General features: G+C 40.4%; 1 protein-coding gene across 1 annotated transcript in view; it reads left to right on the plus strand.

The window, feature by feature from the left end:
• Positions 1 to 18,599, plus strand: part of CUL5 (cullin 5) — a 79,824-nt gene that overhangs the window by 36,814 nt on the left and 24,411 nt on the right. Inside the window, exons 4-10 of the mRNA XM_089691112.1 lie at positions 2,835 to 3,011; positions 6,401 to 6,542; positions 9,169 to 9,314; positions 9,397 to 9,477; positions 10,237 to 10,330; positions 15,717 to 15,847; positions 16,686 to 16,793. Coding sequence (XP_089547238.1) covers positions 2,835 to 3,011; positions 6,401 to 6,542; positions 9,169 to 9,314; positions 9,397 to 9,477; positions 10,237 to 10,330; positions 15,717 to 15,847; positions 16,686 to 16,793 — 879 coding nt within the window. The remainder of the gene's footprint in view (positions 1 to 2,834; positions 3,012 to 6,400; positions 6,543 to 9,168; positions 9,315 to 9,396; positions 9,478 to 10,236; positions 10,331 to 15,716; positions 15,848 to 16,685; positions 16,794 to 18,599) is intronic.

Raw genomic sequence — 18,599 nt, forward strand, 5'->3', positions numbered from 1 at the left:
GATTTACCCCCCTTCTTGGCAAGGTCAATTTTTGCGTTACGGCGCTGCATTACTTTAACTGACACTTGCGCGGTCATGCAACGCTGCACCCAAATGAAATTTACGTTCTTTTTCCCACAAATAGACCTTTTTTTGGTGGTATTTGATTGCCTGTGCAGTTTTTAGTTTTTGCGCTATAAAAAAAAAAAAAAGACTGACAATTTTGAGAAAAAAACAATATTTTAAAAAATCAAATTGTGTCATAAATTTAGGCCAAAATGTATTCTGCTACATGTCTTTGCTAAAAGAAAAAAAAATCCCAATACGTGTAAATTAATTGATTTATGTGAAAGTTATAGCGTTTACAAATGGCAGTTTATATATACTGGGCTTTTTTTTTTCTTAATTTATTATTTTTACTAGTAATGGCAGCGATCAGTGACTTATAGCGGGACTGCGGCGGGCACTGGGGGGAACTGAATAATTGTCACTGACATCCCCAGTGACACCAATACAGTGATCAGTGCTAATAAAAAGCACTGGCACTGTACTAATGGCGCTGGGCATGAAGGGGTTAACATCTGGAGCGATCAAAGGGTTAGTTGTGTGCTGTCTTACTATGATGTTCTGTGTTTGTGGTTCACTGTAAGCACACTGCTTTGCACGGCTGTGCACAGCACAGCCATGCAAAGCAGTGTGCAGGAGCTGACAGGGAGGAGAACTGTTTTGATTACAAACAGTTCTCCCCCTGTCGGAGATCCTCAGCAATCACTAGGCGCCACCGAGTAATCACTGTCCAGGACCCGGTGATTGACGGCCGGATATGGCAGCGTGGGTAGGGCGCACGCACGCCCTCTACCCGGAAATGCAAAATCACGTATATATATACGTGATTTTGCACACCGCTGCTGCCCTGTAGCAGTATTTCTGCTATGAGGTGGCGCTAAAGAGGTTAAATAACAAACATGTTATAACTACCTGCTCTGTGCAGTGGTTTTGCACAGAGCAGCCCCAAACCTCCTCTTCTCAGGACCACTACTGGTAATCCTGGCTATTCCCCCCCCCCCCCCTGCTGTGTGCTTGTATAGCTAGCAGCTTGCTATGGGGGTACTTGTGTGTGTTCACTCCCAAGCCCCACTTCCTACTTTGTGTTTGTGCAAAGAATGCATTATCGTAAAAAACCTTCAGCCTTTAGAACCACTTTTAAAGTGGTAGTAAAGTCAAAATTTGTATACCTTTTCCATTCCTTTGGAGCTCTGTGCCATAAGCCTTGTGCATGCGCTGGTGTGACGTCATCATGGCTCGACTATTCAAAGTGCTGGAGCCTGTGAATCCAGAAATAAGACCAGGTGAAGATGGAAACCCTGTCAGTGGTGACATCGCGCCGCTGGAGGGCTTCCTTTCATAATGTGCTAGTACGTGATGCCTACTAGCACAATATAACATTGCCTTGCAGGGGATTTTTTTTGCTGCAGTTTACTACTGCTTTAAAGTGGGACTAAAAAAATTGTTATCATTTGGAGTTCCTCTGCCCAAAAACTTACTTCACTTTCTCCTGACTTTCTATACACTGCCTGTGGCACATGCACAGAGCAGAGCCCACTCTTAGACCACTCCAAGATGTTGAAAATAAAGCTGGATGCCACGATAATGTAACGCTGATGCTCAGGAATGACTTCATCAGTAGCCAGCCAATGACCAAAGAATGAAGGTGCCATAACAAGACTTTACAATGGAAGCTAGACTGTACAGAATCCAGGGAACAGATTTCCCTGATACGTGAAGAGCTATTATAATATGTATAGTAAATCTTTGTGGATAGAAAACTGGAAGCTGCCAATACTGACTTGTTAAACGTGAAAAGCTGTCTTTGATCCCAGCTTCACTATCCAGTCACTGACATGGAAAAAACATGCAGCCAGAGACATCTGAAAGGTCTGAAATCCTGCATGCTTGTTCACTGTCAGCGACTCACTTGGTAGGGAAGGTCAGGACTAAAACTTTGGTTCCTTTATTTTGGGAACAAGTCAGCAATGACCTTTTTTATATTTATATTTCTGACTTTGACTCGGTTATAGTATTTGCTATCATTGATTTTTTTTTTTTAAGTATTTTTTCCTGAATTGTACAGCCTTTGTCTTTAACAGCTAGTTCCCACCTATCGATGTGCCTCACTCAGGGCACAATGTTTAATGACAAACCCATGTAGGCACTATGATTGGGAACTATGCTGTCATATTAGCTATACAAGACTTGAATTTCAGATGATTCCTAATAAACTGGGCAAAATTAGAGCTGTGGGTGGTCTTTTCGGCACCACCTGCCTTGACAGACTTCAATTTGAAAAGTGGAACATTCCCTGACAAACAGTGACTTTAGCCAATCGGATCCTGTTCAGGTATTATGACAGCCTGTGGATCAGCAACTTTTTATATATGATTACTGGCAGGGGAGTCTTCCATCTATGTCAAATGAGAAAAATCTACGTGTGTATGGCTAGCCTAAGGCAAAGGTGATTGACCCTCTCAGGTTTTTTTTCTGCTGTCTATAACTCCAATGGTGAGATCTCTTCTACTCCTGGTATGGCTGTCCCAGGCTTGGATGCCAGCTAAAAGATTGCTTTACTGTCTGAATAGGTCATCAATGTATTCCTATGAAGAGGCTGGTAGAAAGTACAGGGAACACTGTATCAGACTTCCCCCTAGTGAATTCTTCATTGGAATATAGAACCCACTGGCCAATGACACCAGATCAATCCTTTTTTTCACACCATTAATGGTGAATAATCTATCTTGAGTTGGTATAACACTTTCCAGAGATGTTGGCTGAATAATTGTATTTTCTTTTTTCTTTAGAGAGTACTCAGTCATCAGGATGACACTGCTTTACTGAAGGCTTATATTGTAGAATGGCGCAAATTCTTTACACAGTGTGACATCTTACCCAAACCCTTCTGTCAGTTAGAAATCACTTTAATGGGAAAACAAGGAAGTAACAAGAAATCAAATGTGGAAGACAGCATTGTTAGGAAGGTAAGCCTTGATTAATGGATGTATTGGGGTTATGTTATGTCATCATATGTGCACCAGAGCATTCTTTACATGAATGTTTGCTTATGTTTAAACCGAGGCATCTACTCAAAGGTTGACGATGGACAGGTAGATGTCTAACTGAGGATGATGATCGGTGACTTTTTTAGCTATCTTTGCTTTATTTCCCTGATCCACAAAATCAATATGGCACATGCAAAATGAAAGGTTTATTCATTTTTTTTCTATAAAAGGTTTTTGACAGCATGCTAAATATGTATTGATGTGAACATCAATGTGATGTACTTATAAAAGCAAAAAGCTACTTTTATTTCTTCTTATGTCTTTTAGGGCTCATTCACACTACATGTGGTGACCTGGATTTTTCTGCACTGGATAAACACAGATCACCTCCAGGGCACATAGGATACAACTATTTTCTATGTGTCCTGTTCACACCACGACACTAGTGTGATGTGCAGTGTGGTACAGTGTGGAAAAGTGTAGCATGCTTAAATTTTTCCGCAGCACAACGGATGGCACCGCTTAACACCCCACAGCAGCGCAACGTGCTGCTGTGCAGAGACATGAATGTATGTGACACGCCAAATAAAGTGAAGAAATCAAGTAAACAGTGTGATGTGCTGAAACATGCATTGCACCTCTTTCTTCCTGGTGCCGCCTCACTCTCTCCTCATTTGGCTATGATTGAAAGCAGCAGGAGCCAATGACTCCCACTGCTGCCAATGACTCTCTCTGAGGAGAGAGAGTCCCGGGACAGCCGAGGCCCCTGTGTACATCGCTGGATCGAGATGGATCTCAGGTAGGTATAAGGAGGACTGCAGGGGGAGCTGCATCCAGAAGGATTTTTACCTTCATGCATAGAATGCATGAAGGTAAAAAAGCCTTCTTCCATTAGAGCAAAATATATTAAATTGTATTCACCAAATGTGGTGGCTGCATTAGTTTTCAATTTTTAGGCTTTTTACATTTCGTTTCACCTGGTGAAGGAAATCAGTTTTTTTCAATTTACTTTAACAGACCAAGCTTTCCAGACAAAGTAGCAATTTGATGGTTGAGACAAACAATTTAACACTGACAGGGGTGCTTACAATGGTCGGCTTTAATTTAGTAATTTGTGAAAAACCTTTATCCCAAAAGGGAAAAACTTTTTGCAGCAACTGCTTAAAAAGTGTGAGCTGGAGTTCAGGATCAATTTGTTAAGCCAGTCCATCTAAATCTGCTAGTCTAACACTACCTCTGCCCAGATTAACAGGGTGTTGAATATTGAAGATTTTTCCCTAGGTTTTAGCTCTTCAAAAGAGTGAGTCTCCAGTGTGAGTAGCAGGATAGGGAAGTATGACGTCTTTCTAGGCAGGCCTTATTTTTACATGTTTTTAATTATAGTAAAAGAGCCATTTTAAAGCGGAGATCTACCCAAAAGGGGACGTTCTACTTTAACCACTTCAAGTCTGGACACTTTTACCCCTTTCCAGGCCAGTCCAGGCTTTCAGTGCTATCACACTTTGAATGACAATTGCGCGGTCATGCAACACTGTACCCATATGAATATTTTAGCATTTTTTTGAGACAGATAAAACTTTATTTTCGTGGTATTCACCACTGGGATTTTTTTTTTTTGCTATATAAATGAAAAAGTCCACAAATTTTGAAAAAAGTGTTTTTCTTATAAACTTTTGCAAATACACAGTCTTTCTTCATAAATCTTGGCCAAAATGTATCCATCTATCTTTTTAGTAAAAAAAAAAAAATAACTCAAATTAGTTTATAACCAAAAATCATAATTTTTCTAAAAAAATTTTTTACATTTTTATTTTATTAATTTATATTATTATTATTTTTTTCATACTGTCACCCTAGCAGTACAGTGTCACCATAGTGACACTGTACTACTTGTGGGGGGCGATGAAGATTTTTTTTTCTTTTTTTACACTGATTACTTTTACACCCATAAAGGCTGTAAAAGCAATCAGTTCGCCTTCTCTCTGGCTGCATTCCTGCAGCCATTGAGAAATACTGTGCGAGCTGTGATTGGTCCCAGCTTGTCACATGGTACAAGACTGTTGTGAATAGCCTTGTACCATGTGACCTCTGTGATCATTCACAGATTTCACAAGTAGTAGACAATGATGTCAGGAAGTGACATCTTGTTTACTACTGCTCATGTGATCACTGATTGGCCAATCAGTGATCACATGAATCGGGACCTCACACAGAGGCCTCTTACAGCATGCACCGGCAATGGATGCGTGGGGACATTTAGAAACGCCCCCCCACATCGGCAGCGCTCCCGTCCAGCCGTTTATCAACATGGACCAGACGGGAAGAGGTTAAGTATTTGTCCCCCAATCCCGCGAGGAATTACCACCTTTGGGGGGTGGGGAGAGGAGTGAATACCCGATTTTGACAGGTATCCAGCCCCACTTTTGCTGCAGTCACCTAGGCAACTGGAAGCAGAAGTTGTCCTCGCCCTCCCCGTAGTCTTCTGTGATATGTCCCAGAAGACTATGGGACCATTCACAAGGTGCAATGCTACTCACACATGCGCAGTAGGCATCTGACTGTGAACCTGTAAGCTTTCACACCCAGGTGCCCACACTTAGGATGCCAGCGTCAGGAAGATAGGGCGGCCGGTGAAAGGCAAGTGGCTGTTTTTTAAATTCAGCCGTTACCATTTTTGTAGCTGCTGACTGTTAATTTTCATAGGTTTGACTGAAGCTCCACTTTAAAATATATCTAATCCCAAGTGCAAAAATATCATGTAATTTATCTTATCAGTACTTAGATGTGGTAGCTGCGTTAGATTTCTTTTTTTTTTTCCAAACTAAGATACATTTTCTGAAATTGCAGAAAAAAAGTCCTGTTGAGCCTAACAGAAATCCTGTGTCCTTGTAACTTGCTGTTCACTGAAGTTAAATATCAGATGATGTCATCAGCCTCCTGCGTGTCTCCCCTCTGTAATACAGAATAATTCTTTCCTATGTTATAGTGATGAGCAGAAGGGGAGGTATTTGTAGTCCAAATCAGGAGAACAGCGTAAGGTCTAAGGACAATGCTGCTCTTTAATAGATGCAGTACAGTAAGCACATGAAGTTTGTTACGGGCTGGATCAGCAAATGAGAATAAAAAAAGAAAGTGAATGCAGCCACCATATCTAAAGACTGGTAAACTGCAATATATTATATTTTTGCTCTTGGGTCTAGATATGCTCAATTACTTATACACAGGTTGTGTACTCAGAGGAGGCCACCACTATCTTTTTATTTTACAACAAATTGGTATATTACACCAGATTCAAATTGAAACAATTTTTCTTGTGCAAAGGTGATATGAATATGTCTCTTCATTTGGTTTTATATCTTGTCTTGCAGCTGATGCTGGATACGTGGAATGAATCAATATTTTCTAATATAAAGAATCGTCTTCAGGACAGTGCAATGAAATTGGTCCATGCTGAGCGGTTAGGGGAAGCATTTGATTCCCAACTAGTTATTGGTGTTAGAGAATCCTATGGTGTGTGTTACAAGATGTACTAGCAATCTTTTGTTTTTTTTCTGTATTATGAACATTATGTTTGTGAGCCAGATTTTTCTCTTTGTGGAGTAATTACCTACTTCCTCTCCCCAGAAATCAGTGTGTATATTGTGTATTATACTGTATGACTAATATACTGCTGTTATTTTACTAAAGTGGCACTAAACTCAAATGATGTGTTTAAAGCATTGTTAACATTTTTGTTGAGGTTGATATATTAGGTGTTTCAGGCATTTTGTTACTCTTATTTACAGGCTTTAATAAGTGTTGTACATACATGAGATTCTTAAAAAGACATTGGGGTTGACTTACTAAAACTGGAGATTGCAAATTCTGGTCCAGCTCTGCATAAAAACCAATCGGCTTCCATTATTTTATTTTTTGTTTCTTTATCAAAGCTTAATTGAACAAGCTGACGTTAGACTATATTTGGCTACAATGCACAGCTGCACCAGATATTGCACTCTCCAGTTTTAGTTAGTCGACTCCATTGTCATATTACCAATGTAAGGCAAAGTGGCAGGGGCTATAGGAAGGGCATCCCCAGACCCCAGTATGCTTGCATCATCTGCACTCCTCTTGAAGCTCTTTGCAGACAGTGACACTACCCAGCACTTCCAAGTATGGAGGAGAAGGTAAGCTTCTGCCCTGTTATAGTGCCTAAGCCTAGCAGCCTATCACTAGGACCAAGCACTGACACATGACTGTGGTAATAGGATTACTGCTGCCCTGAGTCCCCAACGCACCAGGATGTCATTTCTGTCTGCAGAGGAGCAAGGAACTGTGTGGGAGTACAGGTAAGGAAGGCATAGGAAGGTAGGTCATAAGGTGCCCTTTCAAGAGACACTTTGTTAACTTACCCTGCTTGGGCAAGGTGAAAGGCTCTTTTTATTTACCTAATTTATTTAGCATTAAAGTGTTTCGAAACCCAGGACCCTGTATTCACTCTATCTGGTCTCCCACAGTACACCGAACTTGGAAATGCAATTATTTTAGTAAATATAAACCGCTAAACACCTTTTTTCATCAACAGTATATAGCAGTCTTGTGACTTTTATCAGTGTCCAGCATAGCACTGGTTAAAGCTTGTAGGAGACGTTTTAATTCTGCTCTAGGAGGATGCAGGATCCCTGACCTCTGGACAGTGCTGATTGGCCCTGTGCTCATCACATGCACTCTCCCAAAAAAAAAAAACCCTTTATCAATACACACCAAACTGAGCATGTGTAGAGTATCTCCTAGGGCTCTGCATTATCAGCACATGGAATGACAGTGAGTAGAACAAGCATGCTTTACTGCATATGCAGACTGATTTTACTGTTGTGGGTTTAGTAACACTTTAAGGCAAAATCTAGACAAATCTGAAAATTAAGCATTCAGATATTCAAACACATCTTTACCTATCCTTACCTATTCACAGCTTCAACAGGAAAAGGACAGGGCCGGTAAATTACATATTTACCAGCCCCTTCCCACCACTCTCCATCCTGAAACAATCCTTGCGGCATAGGAGGAAGCCGGCAGTGCTGCAAGGTGGGCTGACCAGGGGAGCACACAGGGGGTCTGAGCAGCAGAAGGAAGTGGAACCTGGACAAGAGGGACAGCGGAGGTGGCATTTTACTGGAAGCTATCCCCTGTATTTTCCTCCTAAAGCTGCTGAAAGCTGTCGGGAAGGAGAGGAGGAGAAGCAGCCATTCAGCTGCTGCAAGAGGAAAATACAGGGACCAGTTCCAGTAAATGCCGCTGCTGCTCCTGTTAAGGATTCATGGTTGACAAGGGATGGGATCCTACCTGTCACCTACCCCCAATCAATGGGTTGCCGTCACCCATGTTAAACTATTTAGTCTGTCATGAGACTTTCAGTTCTACATCTGGGTGTATACATAGCTTTTATATTACTGGTATTGCGGATGCCCTGAAGGTGTCTGTGCTACTTTAAATAATATTTTTCTGTGCTGCAGTGCTTTGCTTTTTCATCTGGTACCCAGAGCACTACTGAGAGGCCCATTTGTAATGGACAACAATTTCCACTCTCTGCAATTACTGCAATGTGTTGGCATTTTATGATTTATTTATGAATACAGAGCACAGTTTTGAGCTTTAGGTGTACTTTAATGTGCTATCTGCATAATGCTGTAGAGAACACTTGTGGCAAGGTGGAGATCTGTCACATGACCTTGAACAGTTCATGCGACAGGTTTCCACCTCCACACAACACTTTTTTCCACATCGTGCTGAGGAATGTTTATGTACAGATTGTGTGCAAGAAGGGATTAATATTCTCCAAAACCTCCATACATGTGGCTAAAAGAATCTTTTTAGTCAGCGAACAGGGATTTTTGACACTGAATGCAATATAAAATAGACATGACATAATCACACCACACATCATTGTATATACTACAGTATTTAAACCACATTCAACTGAGCAAAGCCCCAATGCTGGCAGTAATCATTAATGGCTGACCAACAATAAAGGTTATGATTCAGTCTTTAATCTGACGCACGATCATAGCAGCACTGGGAGGCTAAGCATGTTTACTTATGTAGAAGTGTTTTCTGATGTCCAAATTGAAAAGATTTTGTTTTGTGTTTTGGTTTTCAGTTAATCTTTGTTCAAATCCAGAATACAAACTGCAGATCTATCGGGATAATTTTGAAAAAGCCTATTTAGATTCTACGGAGAGGTTTTACCGAACCCAGGCCCCTTCCTACCTCCAACAAAACGGTGTACAGAATTACATGAAATACGTAAGATGATATTGGAAATGTGTGACATCTGTGTGCCTTCCAGAGGAGAAACTCTTTATAACGGATATTTCACTCTGAACAGGCAGATGCTAAACTAAAAGAAGAAGAGAAGAGAGCCCAACGATACTTAGAGACAAGGCAAGAATGTAACTCTGTGCAGGCGGTGAGTGTGCTGAAAGGCTTTCTAGTATTTGTGAATGCATGACCCCTGTCGTGAGACGATCTCCAAGGCTGAATTGCTGACCTTTCCTTCATTATTGAATGGGCTTCAATATGTTGAGCCATTGACCTGGTACAAGTATAAAGATTTTTTTTTGCACCTCATTTACAGCATCCATATTCCAGGTCTGTGGCTGAGAACGTATTCAAGCTGGACACAGCCAGATAACAATCATTTTTTAGAAGGGTACCAGCAATATCAGCCCCTATACTACTATCTTGATTGGGCCACTTTATATCTAAAGCGAAAACTTTTATTTTTCTTTTGCATAATGTCATTTTTCCCCAATTCTGTCCCACCGGGGAGATTTGTCGTCAATTCCTGTACTGTAGACACAACAGCAGTTGAGAGGAAATTTCCCCAAAGTGAGGGAATTACCGTTGCAGACAGTTGTCACTGGAACAAGTACCCTCATTGAAAGATTTTCTCTCTATTCTTGTTCCTTATTACAACTCAAATTCTTGGATTTTCCCACCACTTTGTCATCAGGACCATTTGGGAGAGTATATTTCTCTAACCTGGACAGAGAAATAAAAAGCCTGACAGGGCTTCTGATCCCTCACTACATTATCCACACAAAAAACACTGTTTTTAAGTGTACCTGTTTAAACAGACTTTCATAAAGTACTTTCATAAATGTTTTCAAGATTTAGAGCTAGACTATCTGTACAATCCTTTGATTCCATATGTTCCTAATTACAGCTCATGGAGTGCTGTGTTAATGCCCTGGTGACATCCTTCAAAGAAACCATTTTAGCTGAGTGCCAAGGAATGATCAAACGCAATGAGACAGAAAGTAAGTAGTTACTAATACACTTGTATCATTAATTTAAAGAATAGATGCACCTTTAAAATCAGCTGCCCTATTTAAAGCGACTCTGTCTCTAAAAATGTAAAAGAAAAGTACTGATACCTGTCCGCCCCCCATACATATGATCTTCAATCTTTTGCAGAACAGCGCTAAATAAATTATCTTCATCATCCTATGTCCTCTGCTGCACTTTTTGGTTCCACCTGCAGGCCGCTACATCAGTACAAAAGAAAGTAAGTGATGTAGCAGCTGGAGGGTGGAAATGGCTATCGCACAAACTGGAAGTGTGCGGGTGCTGAGAATTCTTTTGGCTAGTGTAGCAGCAAGAGGTCAAAGATCACAAGCACAGGCAGGGGACAGGTTAGTATTTTATTATTTATTTAATATATATATATATATATATATATATATATAAACCATGCATACAGTGGGGAAGTGCTAGAAAATGGACTCCTGCTTTCCTTCTTACTGTCCAGGTTATAGGTGTCAGAACAGGATGTGAAGGACACCAACAGCATTTAGAGCTTCCAATTTTTCCCCACTTCATCCAAAAAAAATGTAGGAGTGCTTTTACCAAGGTAAATGAAGCAAACTTTGAAATATAACTTTCTTAATCATACAGTATGGGACACATGATCTTTAACCCTTTCGCTGCCAAGAAGTTAGGACTTATGTCTTAACAAAACTGGTTATAGCTGGCTGGCTTAGTAAGCCTTACATCCTTGGCATTTCCTTCATGGTCCAGAGATCATGAACTTATATTAGAAGGGTCCCTTAGACTCCTTCTCACTAAGGAATTGCTACCATCAGCCACTGACGAGCAATAATGCACACATTCCCAAAGTACATGAGTTGCAGCGTATCACAATAAATTTTAACTTGGTACTTTGCGTTGCAGTGTGCTGCGTTTAAAAAAACAAAAAAAAAAAAAGTACTTTTTGTGTGATGTACGTGTACAGACTTTCCTGAACATGTCACTGCCCATACGGTCAATAACATTGGGTTTAAGTGGGAAAATATTCATTCCATGATTGGTCATGTAGAAATAGATTCAACGCGCACAGGTTGTTTGTCAGTAGTAAATTCAAGGACATGAAAGCAAGCATGAGCATTCATGCATAGCAGGACAGAAGACAGTTATTGGTAAGCTTAGTAGAAAATCCATGCTGAGATAGAAGCACAAACAAATGTTACAGGCATGGACCTGGTAGAAATAGAGCATGACAGCAAAGTCTCGGTTTATTTTTCCTCTCCTGTGTACTTCAGCAATTCTACCTGTATTTACACAGACATCTCATATATATATATATATATATATATATATATATATATAAAAAACAGAATGGGCTTACTTGGGTATTTTGTGTTACCATCCTTACGAATTCTCTCTATGCCTGAGGTACCACATCCCAGGCACTAAGTACAGGATGTCCTTATGAAGTCCATGTTTGGATGAAACGCATCAGCACAGGGTCATACCTGCGTGTGGGTACTGGGTCTTATGGTTGCCTGCTTTGAGATGGTATCATATGCCCAAATTAATTCCAGATTGTTGCAAGTTCACATTATGGCACCATGGGACATGCAGACCCTTCCCTTGTACCATGTGTCTGACTCCCAAGGCCAGACTCTCCTTAGTGTGCTGGATTTAAAACCCAGCACTGGAGTCAGGGAATCCTTGTTCCATTCTAATGGTTCACAGTCAGTTGGACCTTTTACATAGCTTCTTTCGTTACTGCATGTACGGCTTGGCAGACAAACCTTGTCAGCTCTTCAGGATGAATCTCCTCTCCATTTGCAAACACAGGATCCTTTGCCTTGTCCTTTGCTGGTCAGATGAGCTCCTGTGCAAGAAGCTCCTTGAGTGGTTACACTTTCAAGGTGAATGCCTGTTTGTTACCTCTTTGGATAAGTACAATAAATAGATTATAGGGTAGGAGTATTCTGCTCCCCCTCTGCCTCTAGGATGTCTGCTATTGAGGTTCGGAATAGTTCCTTTTGGCCCTCTCTGTTTTCCAATTCCAAATGTAATGCAGGGATCTACTTTCATAAGAAGACATAACCCTCCAAACCAGCCAGGCCTGATTGCAAGGTTTCTTCCTAGTGTTGGGGTGCCCTGGGGTGATGTCTGTAGCCTTTTGGTACCAGCAAATCTCAGACACCTGAGACCAGAGTGTTATTTTTGAGGGCTACAAACTGGAGTTTTGCATTTTGCCTTTATTCCAGTTTAAACTAGCCTATATCCCTGTTCTGGGCGGGGGATCTGCTTACTACTGTATGGTGCACCCATTTTTACTGCACACATTTGCAACACAACATTCTGGCAGCCTGAAAAAAGACTGCCCCTTGCATCTGACTACCAAGGCCAGACCATCCCTAGCATGGTCGATTTCTGATCCAGCAATGGAGTCAGGGAACCTCTTTTCTCCAAAGACATGGACGGTTCTTATAGTGAATGCCAGCTTGTCATGCTTGAGTGTGGTTTAGGATGCCTTCATGGTGCAGGGGACTTGATTCTTCCTCATGATCTCTACAGCATTAAAATAAAGGGTATTCCATTGATTCCCATCACACTGAATTGGCTGAGGAGGACATGATACTTGGACACACTCAGATTTCTGGCAGCCTCTTGTGAAGTGGTGATGTGGGTTTTGTGGGAATTAAAAGATGTGGTGAGTAACTTTTTGCCTGCCAAATATCCTCTGAAAAGAGATCCACTGTGGATTGCTCTTCAGAGGGCACCACAAATGTGAATTGGCCCTTAGTGCCTCATGGGCTTTTTCAGCATCAGACATCTGTTTCTCAGATTTTCAAGACTACCTCCTGGGCTTCACATGTTTGTGAAGTTCTGCCAGGTGGATGGCAGGCCTCAACTGTTGCCGGTTTTGGGCATACTGTGCTGCAAGATGCTCTAATGTTGTCCAGCCTGTCTTGACACATTTTTTTGTGGGCCTTTTAATGTTTATTGTGTTGCCCACCCCAAAGAAGAAGTGCTTTTAGATGACCAAATGGTGCTACAAGCTGCTCTGGGAGTCTGTCCAGCCTCTCTTGACTCATTTGTTTTTGGGGACTTTTATTTATTTTTTGTGTTGCCCACCCCAAGTAGAACTGCTTTTAGATGTCCAAGTGGTAATAGTTAAAGATCCTGTGTCCAGTACTGTACAATTAAGAATAGTTGTTTTAGTGTAATGCTAGGTTCACATATGTGCGGCTCTGTGAGCTGTGGTTTGCATGGGCATGGCAGCCCATTCATTTGAATGGGCTGCTGTGCCTCCTGAAAAGCAGAGAAAAGGTCTTTGCAGGATTTCAGAAATTGCAGCCCGCACGGGAACCGTAAGCACAGTGCGGTTCCCAGTGCAGGAGCTAATTCCAGTGCATGCAGTGTGCCATTAGCATTAATGTTACCCGCACACCACTCCTGTGTTTTCCTGTGTGGGTGGTTGCGGCTGCAGAAACAGGTGCATTACCGCAGCAGTAATCACCCACACATAGATGAACCTAGCCTAATAGTTATTTTTTACTTACCAGTCATATCAGTTTCTTGTAGTTCAGTATGGGACACAAGTCCCTCTGTTCTGTTCTTATGATCTCCATATTGCTTGCTGCAAAGCTGAAGATGTCCCTGCAGCCGTCTTTTTAGCTAGTGTCCAATCACCTGAAGCTGGCTTCATATAACCCAGTGGTAATGAAGATTCTGTGTCCCATACTGTAGAAACAAGTTTTGCAGATTTTAACCCTATTTTCCTTTTGCTTTTTTTCTGCTGAGCCACCATCAAAGCTCTGTATTTTCAGAATTTAACTGAAATAAGGTATATCGGGGTTCCTTTTAAATGTGCGTCCATGTAAACGCTTGTAACAATAGCCTGGCAGAGGTCACATTAGATGCTATTAGCTAAGGTGTCTGGAGATTTCACCTTTCTCAGGCTTCTCTCTTGCCTTTGTATCTGTACACGTGATTTCTTATAGTGGGCAGAAGGAGTGTACTATATAGAAAACAGTATAGCTACTAACAGTGAAAGTATTCAATTACTGGGTAAGAGAACATGACATTTCATTTTTTCTTTCATCACAAAGGTGCATTTATTCTTTAAATCCATTCACACCATTGCCTGAAATGAAAAAAAACTTTTTTTGCTAATAGGACCTTTACACGTGTTTTAGTGATGTCTCCAGGCCTTGTTTGCGCTGTTCACAGTATGTTATGAATGTATAGCTCTATATGTGGATAGTAATGGTGTTTCAGAAAGCACGGGTAGCCATAGCAGAGCATTTTTAATAAAATATGAATTTCTCACATACTGGCCATACAGGTAACAATAAATGTTCATTTTTAGACTTGATGGCTTAAAATAGTATTTCCATTGAAAACAATTGTTTAATGCAACAAAGGAAAAATCCGTTTGGTCCAGGTCATTCATTTTCCGACAGACCAAACATTTTGTGTTCTTTAACAATTGCATATCAATCATCATTCAAAATGCTTATCAAAATCAAGTGTAGTTGATATCTGACAGATTGTATATAAGATACAGGAACGGAACTCAAATATGAAACATGACTAAAATTTCATATTATCAATGTTTAAACTTTGATACAGTTTTTTTTTAAAACGGATTTAATTTTCATATAGTTGCTCACATTTGATAGCTGCCTATGACTGCTTAGTGCTCAATGCTAACTACTGTATTTTGAGTGATAGCACTTGCCAAATATGGAAAAGAGATCCCCAAATTAGAAATAGATTTTTCACAACTTTTCATTTTTATAAGGATACTTTTACTGTCACTTTGGTTACCATGTCTTTTTACAATGCACCTCTCAGCCTGTTCTGACCTGTCTTATCCAGGGGTGCAAGGTTCCTGGCTATTGATGCATTGTCTTCCATGCTTAGAATCACTGACCTGAAGGTATGGAGATAAAAAGTTCTGGTACTTCTCTGTCACCTATTTAAACCGTGTTTGTTATGGGTAGCTGGAAACAGCCAGGTCACTATTTATTTTCAGAAGAAGACCAGTTGTAGCAGCCCATTACTTCTTTCATGAATGAAATACATGCAACATTAGCAGAATTTGGTGGACCAGAATTGAAGTATTCCTCCTGAAGTGCAAAGGATTTCATTAAACAAATACACATGCAAGTGCATTTGTTGCCCAAACCTATGATATTCAGGTTATAGGCAACAGGTAACTTAGCTTCTGTTTTTACTGTTGGGTTCTTTTTGTCTGTGCCCTGATTTATATCTACTGGTACACTTGTCAGTTTTTGTTCTATATCAGACATTTTTTTATATTGGCTTGTACTATATGTGGTTTGTGTGTTTTTGGAAAGATAATCTCTTCGGGGCTAAATCTCCCCTCTGGTCTCTCAATAGAGTTGCACTTAATGTTTTCTCTCATGGATAAAGTTCCAAGTGGAATTGAGCCAATGCTGAAGGACCTCGAGGAGCATATTGTGAGTGCTGGACTAGCAGACATGGTGGCAGCTGCAGAAACCATTACTACTGTAGGTATTCTGTTCATATGTTCAATGTAGTGCAGTCATGTCTGAATTGCTTAGTGTTTTATGTATACGTAGGGTTCCCTGTTATGAAAATTGGAAGAGTGTATGCTGGAATTTGCGTTTACTCTTCCTATTAGTTTTTCATCTTACTATATAAGCAATCATATACTGTGATTTTAAGAGCTGAAGAGTAATATCACATTATTGGTTAAAAATATAATTATAGGTAAGAACCAAAATAAGAAACAAAGTCCTTAATTTTCATATTAGGTGAGGCTTTGGTTTTGCTTCTTCAAACTTTTAGCCCCGGTTCACACATATGCAGCACGGGAAACGCTTCCAGCACCACAGTGCAATCGCACATGTCAGTATAAAGTTAACAACACCCCAGATGCATCCCAATCACAGTGCAGCTTCCCCGCATTGGATCACATGGAGCTCCAAAAAAGGTGCTTGCACTTCTGTAGTGTGATGTGGTGCAATTTGAGCCAATTCAAACTGAATAGGCGCAAATCACACCACAGAGAATCGCAGGTGCACAGGAATGCTGTGCGATTCACATGCGGTTTATAATGTGAACTTGGGCTAATACGAAGTTTTACTGATTTATTTTTCATTATGATGCTTATCACCATGTCTCTATTGTTGAGCATTGGGGCAAAAATGATGTTAGCCTTCGTTAAAATGTTGTTTTTGAAAATGTTCTTTTTAGTTATCTCTAATAAGCAGAGCTCCTTGCACCTTTTCTCTTATTCTGTCATTACTGGTTATTTTTCTTATATATAGCGATATAACCTATATAACAGACTAATGCTGTTTTTCTTTATTTTGTGTTGGCTAGGATTCTGAGAAGTATGTAGAGCAATTACTGACATTGTTTAATAGATTTAGCAAACTAGTAAAAGAAGCTTTTCAAGACGATCCAAGATTTCTAACTGCTCGAGACAAGGTAGGCTGAAATTTTAGTTTGCTATAGTTAACGCATTTCTTCTTCTCTATGTATTTATAGAGCGTATAGTTAAATTACTCCAGTAAATTATTAAGTCAAATAGAAAACATGGCTGTACATTGTCATTCATTTAATTGTATAGTTGATTCCGCAGGCAACTTTGGTTTTGTGTTTGTGCTTCGCATGTGTTGCCAGTGTAGTTTCCTGGTTTTGATGTTGATCCAGTGCTGTCATACTGTTAGTGACTGGAACAGACATGCAGTCAGGAGATTGGACTTCACTAACTGCATGCTTGTTCTGAGCCAGAGGTATGAAGAAATTTGATCTTTCTCAACCAGCTAGCTGTATACCAATGAATAATAATTACTGCCCCTATTATGGTTGTAATAGGTGCAGCAGTGGGAATGAAGCAGGACAATGGGCTGTGAAGAAAGGATGTATGGATGGGGGAATTTAGGCTCTGCCTGCTTAATGTTCAGCTATCAAAGTGCCATGGTATTTTTGGAAGGCTAATTGAAATATTTGGATTGCTGACCACTTTCTGAAAATGCCAATTGCCTAGCGATAATACTGATTGTTGGGAACCCTTTACATTACTTACCTAGAATTCATTTTGATCAGTGGTTCTGATTTCACTGGTTAAATGATTGGTTCAGTTCAGTGACTCAGAAAAGACAAATGCAGCATTTTGTTCGGAAGGCCAGCAATGGAAGCTTGCCTGTCTCTTTTTGGACAAGTTCTCCTTAAAGAAGCACTCTCATGAACATTTAACATTTTTATTTACAGGACTTTTTGCTGTTCGGATCGGTTGCCCAGTTTTCTCCCAAAATGCACCTTTTAATGCTAGCTTTAGCTCCACCCCCTTTTGAAGCCCAAATTATGGGAGAAGTACAGCCAGCACAGTGCCCTGCTCCCTCTCTAGCAGGAGCTTCTCTTACATGTACACAGCCCTGTCCGATGGATCACAGCGTGGCATATCTGAGTGATCATTACTATTAATTAACAATCAGCACTGATCATCCATAATAGTGACAGATCACTCAGCACTGTAACTCTTTGTCTATCTGTTATTTCTTTTACATATACACCGCCCTGGCTGACGGATCACACAGCACCGCGGCGCTGTGTGATTTTTCACTTTTATGAATGAACAATCAGGCAGGTGCCTTGTATGACACCATCTTGCAGTGCTGATTGCCCAGTATGTACTTGGTCCCCTGGGGCAGTAAATAGAGAACTTGTAATGAGACTTCTTGCTTGCAGCAGTGTTTTGTACCCCATGCTCAGTGTTTTGGCAAAATATGAGTCTTGGTATCTCACAACCTGTGCAGCAAGCCTCTTAAATGGTTACTGAGGCCCCAACATTGTATTAGAGATGCTAGTTGGTATTTGAATGTGGAGTATGAAGAGTTTCCAGGGTGTGTTGGCATTACATCATGGTCTCTGCTGTCTTGGTATTCTGAACAGAGTGACCCTAAGGCCTAAAGAAAACTCCTATAACTAAAACTTTTGTAGTGAACACAAAATTATTAATTACCTTGGTGATAATGGCTTAAGACAGCTACGTAATGTCTGCAAAAACAAAATCCATACTTCTTGATTTTCTTTTTTTTCACAAAGCATGATGTGACAGCCACATGGTAACCAGACCATTGTATAACAGCATATGTTTAGTTTAATTGAAATTAGGAATGACATGGACGAGATTGATTAAGGATATTTTTAATTATTTAGGCAGCATTGAATATATCCAAAATTTTCCAAGCTATTTTGAAATTTGTATATTTGCATTTGTGAATTTATAGC

The sequence above is a fragment of the Staurois parvus genome, unplaced genomic scaffold, assembly GCF_062004578.1.
Source record: "Staurois parvus isolate SC_StPar_1 unplaced genomic scaffold, SC_StPar_1.0 ptg000550l, whole genome shotgun sequence".
NCBI classification, from domain to species: Eukaryota; Metazoa; Chordata; class Amphibia; order Anura; family Ranidae; genus Staurois; species Staurois parvus.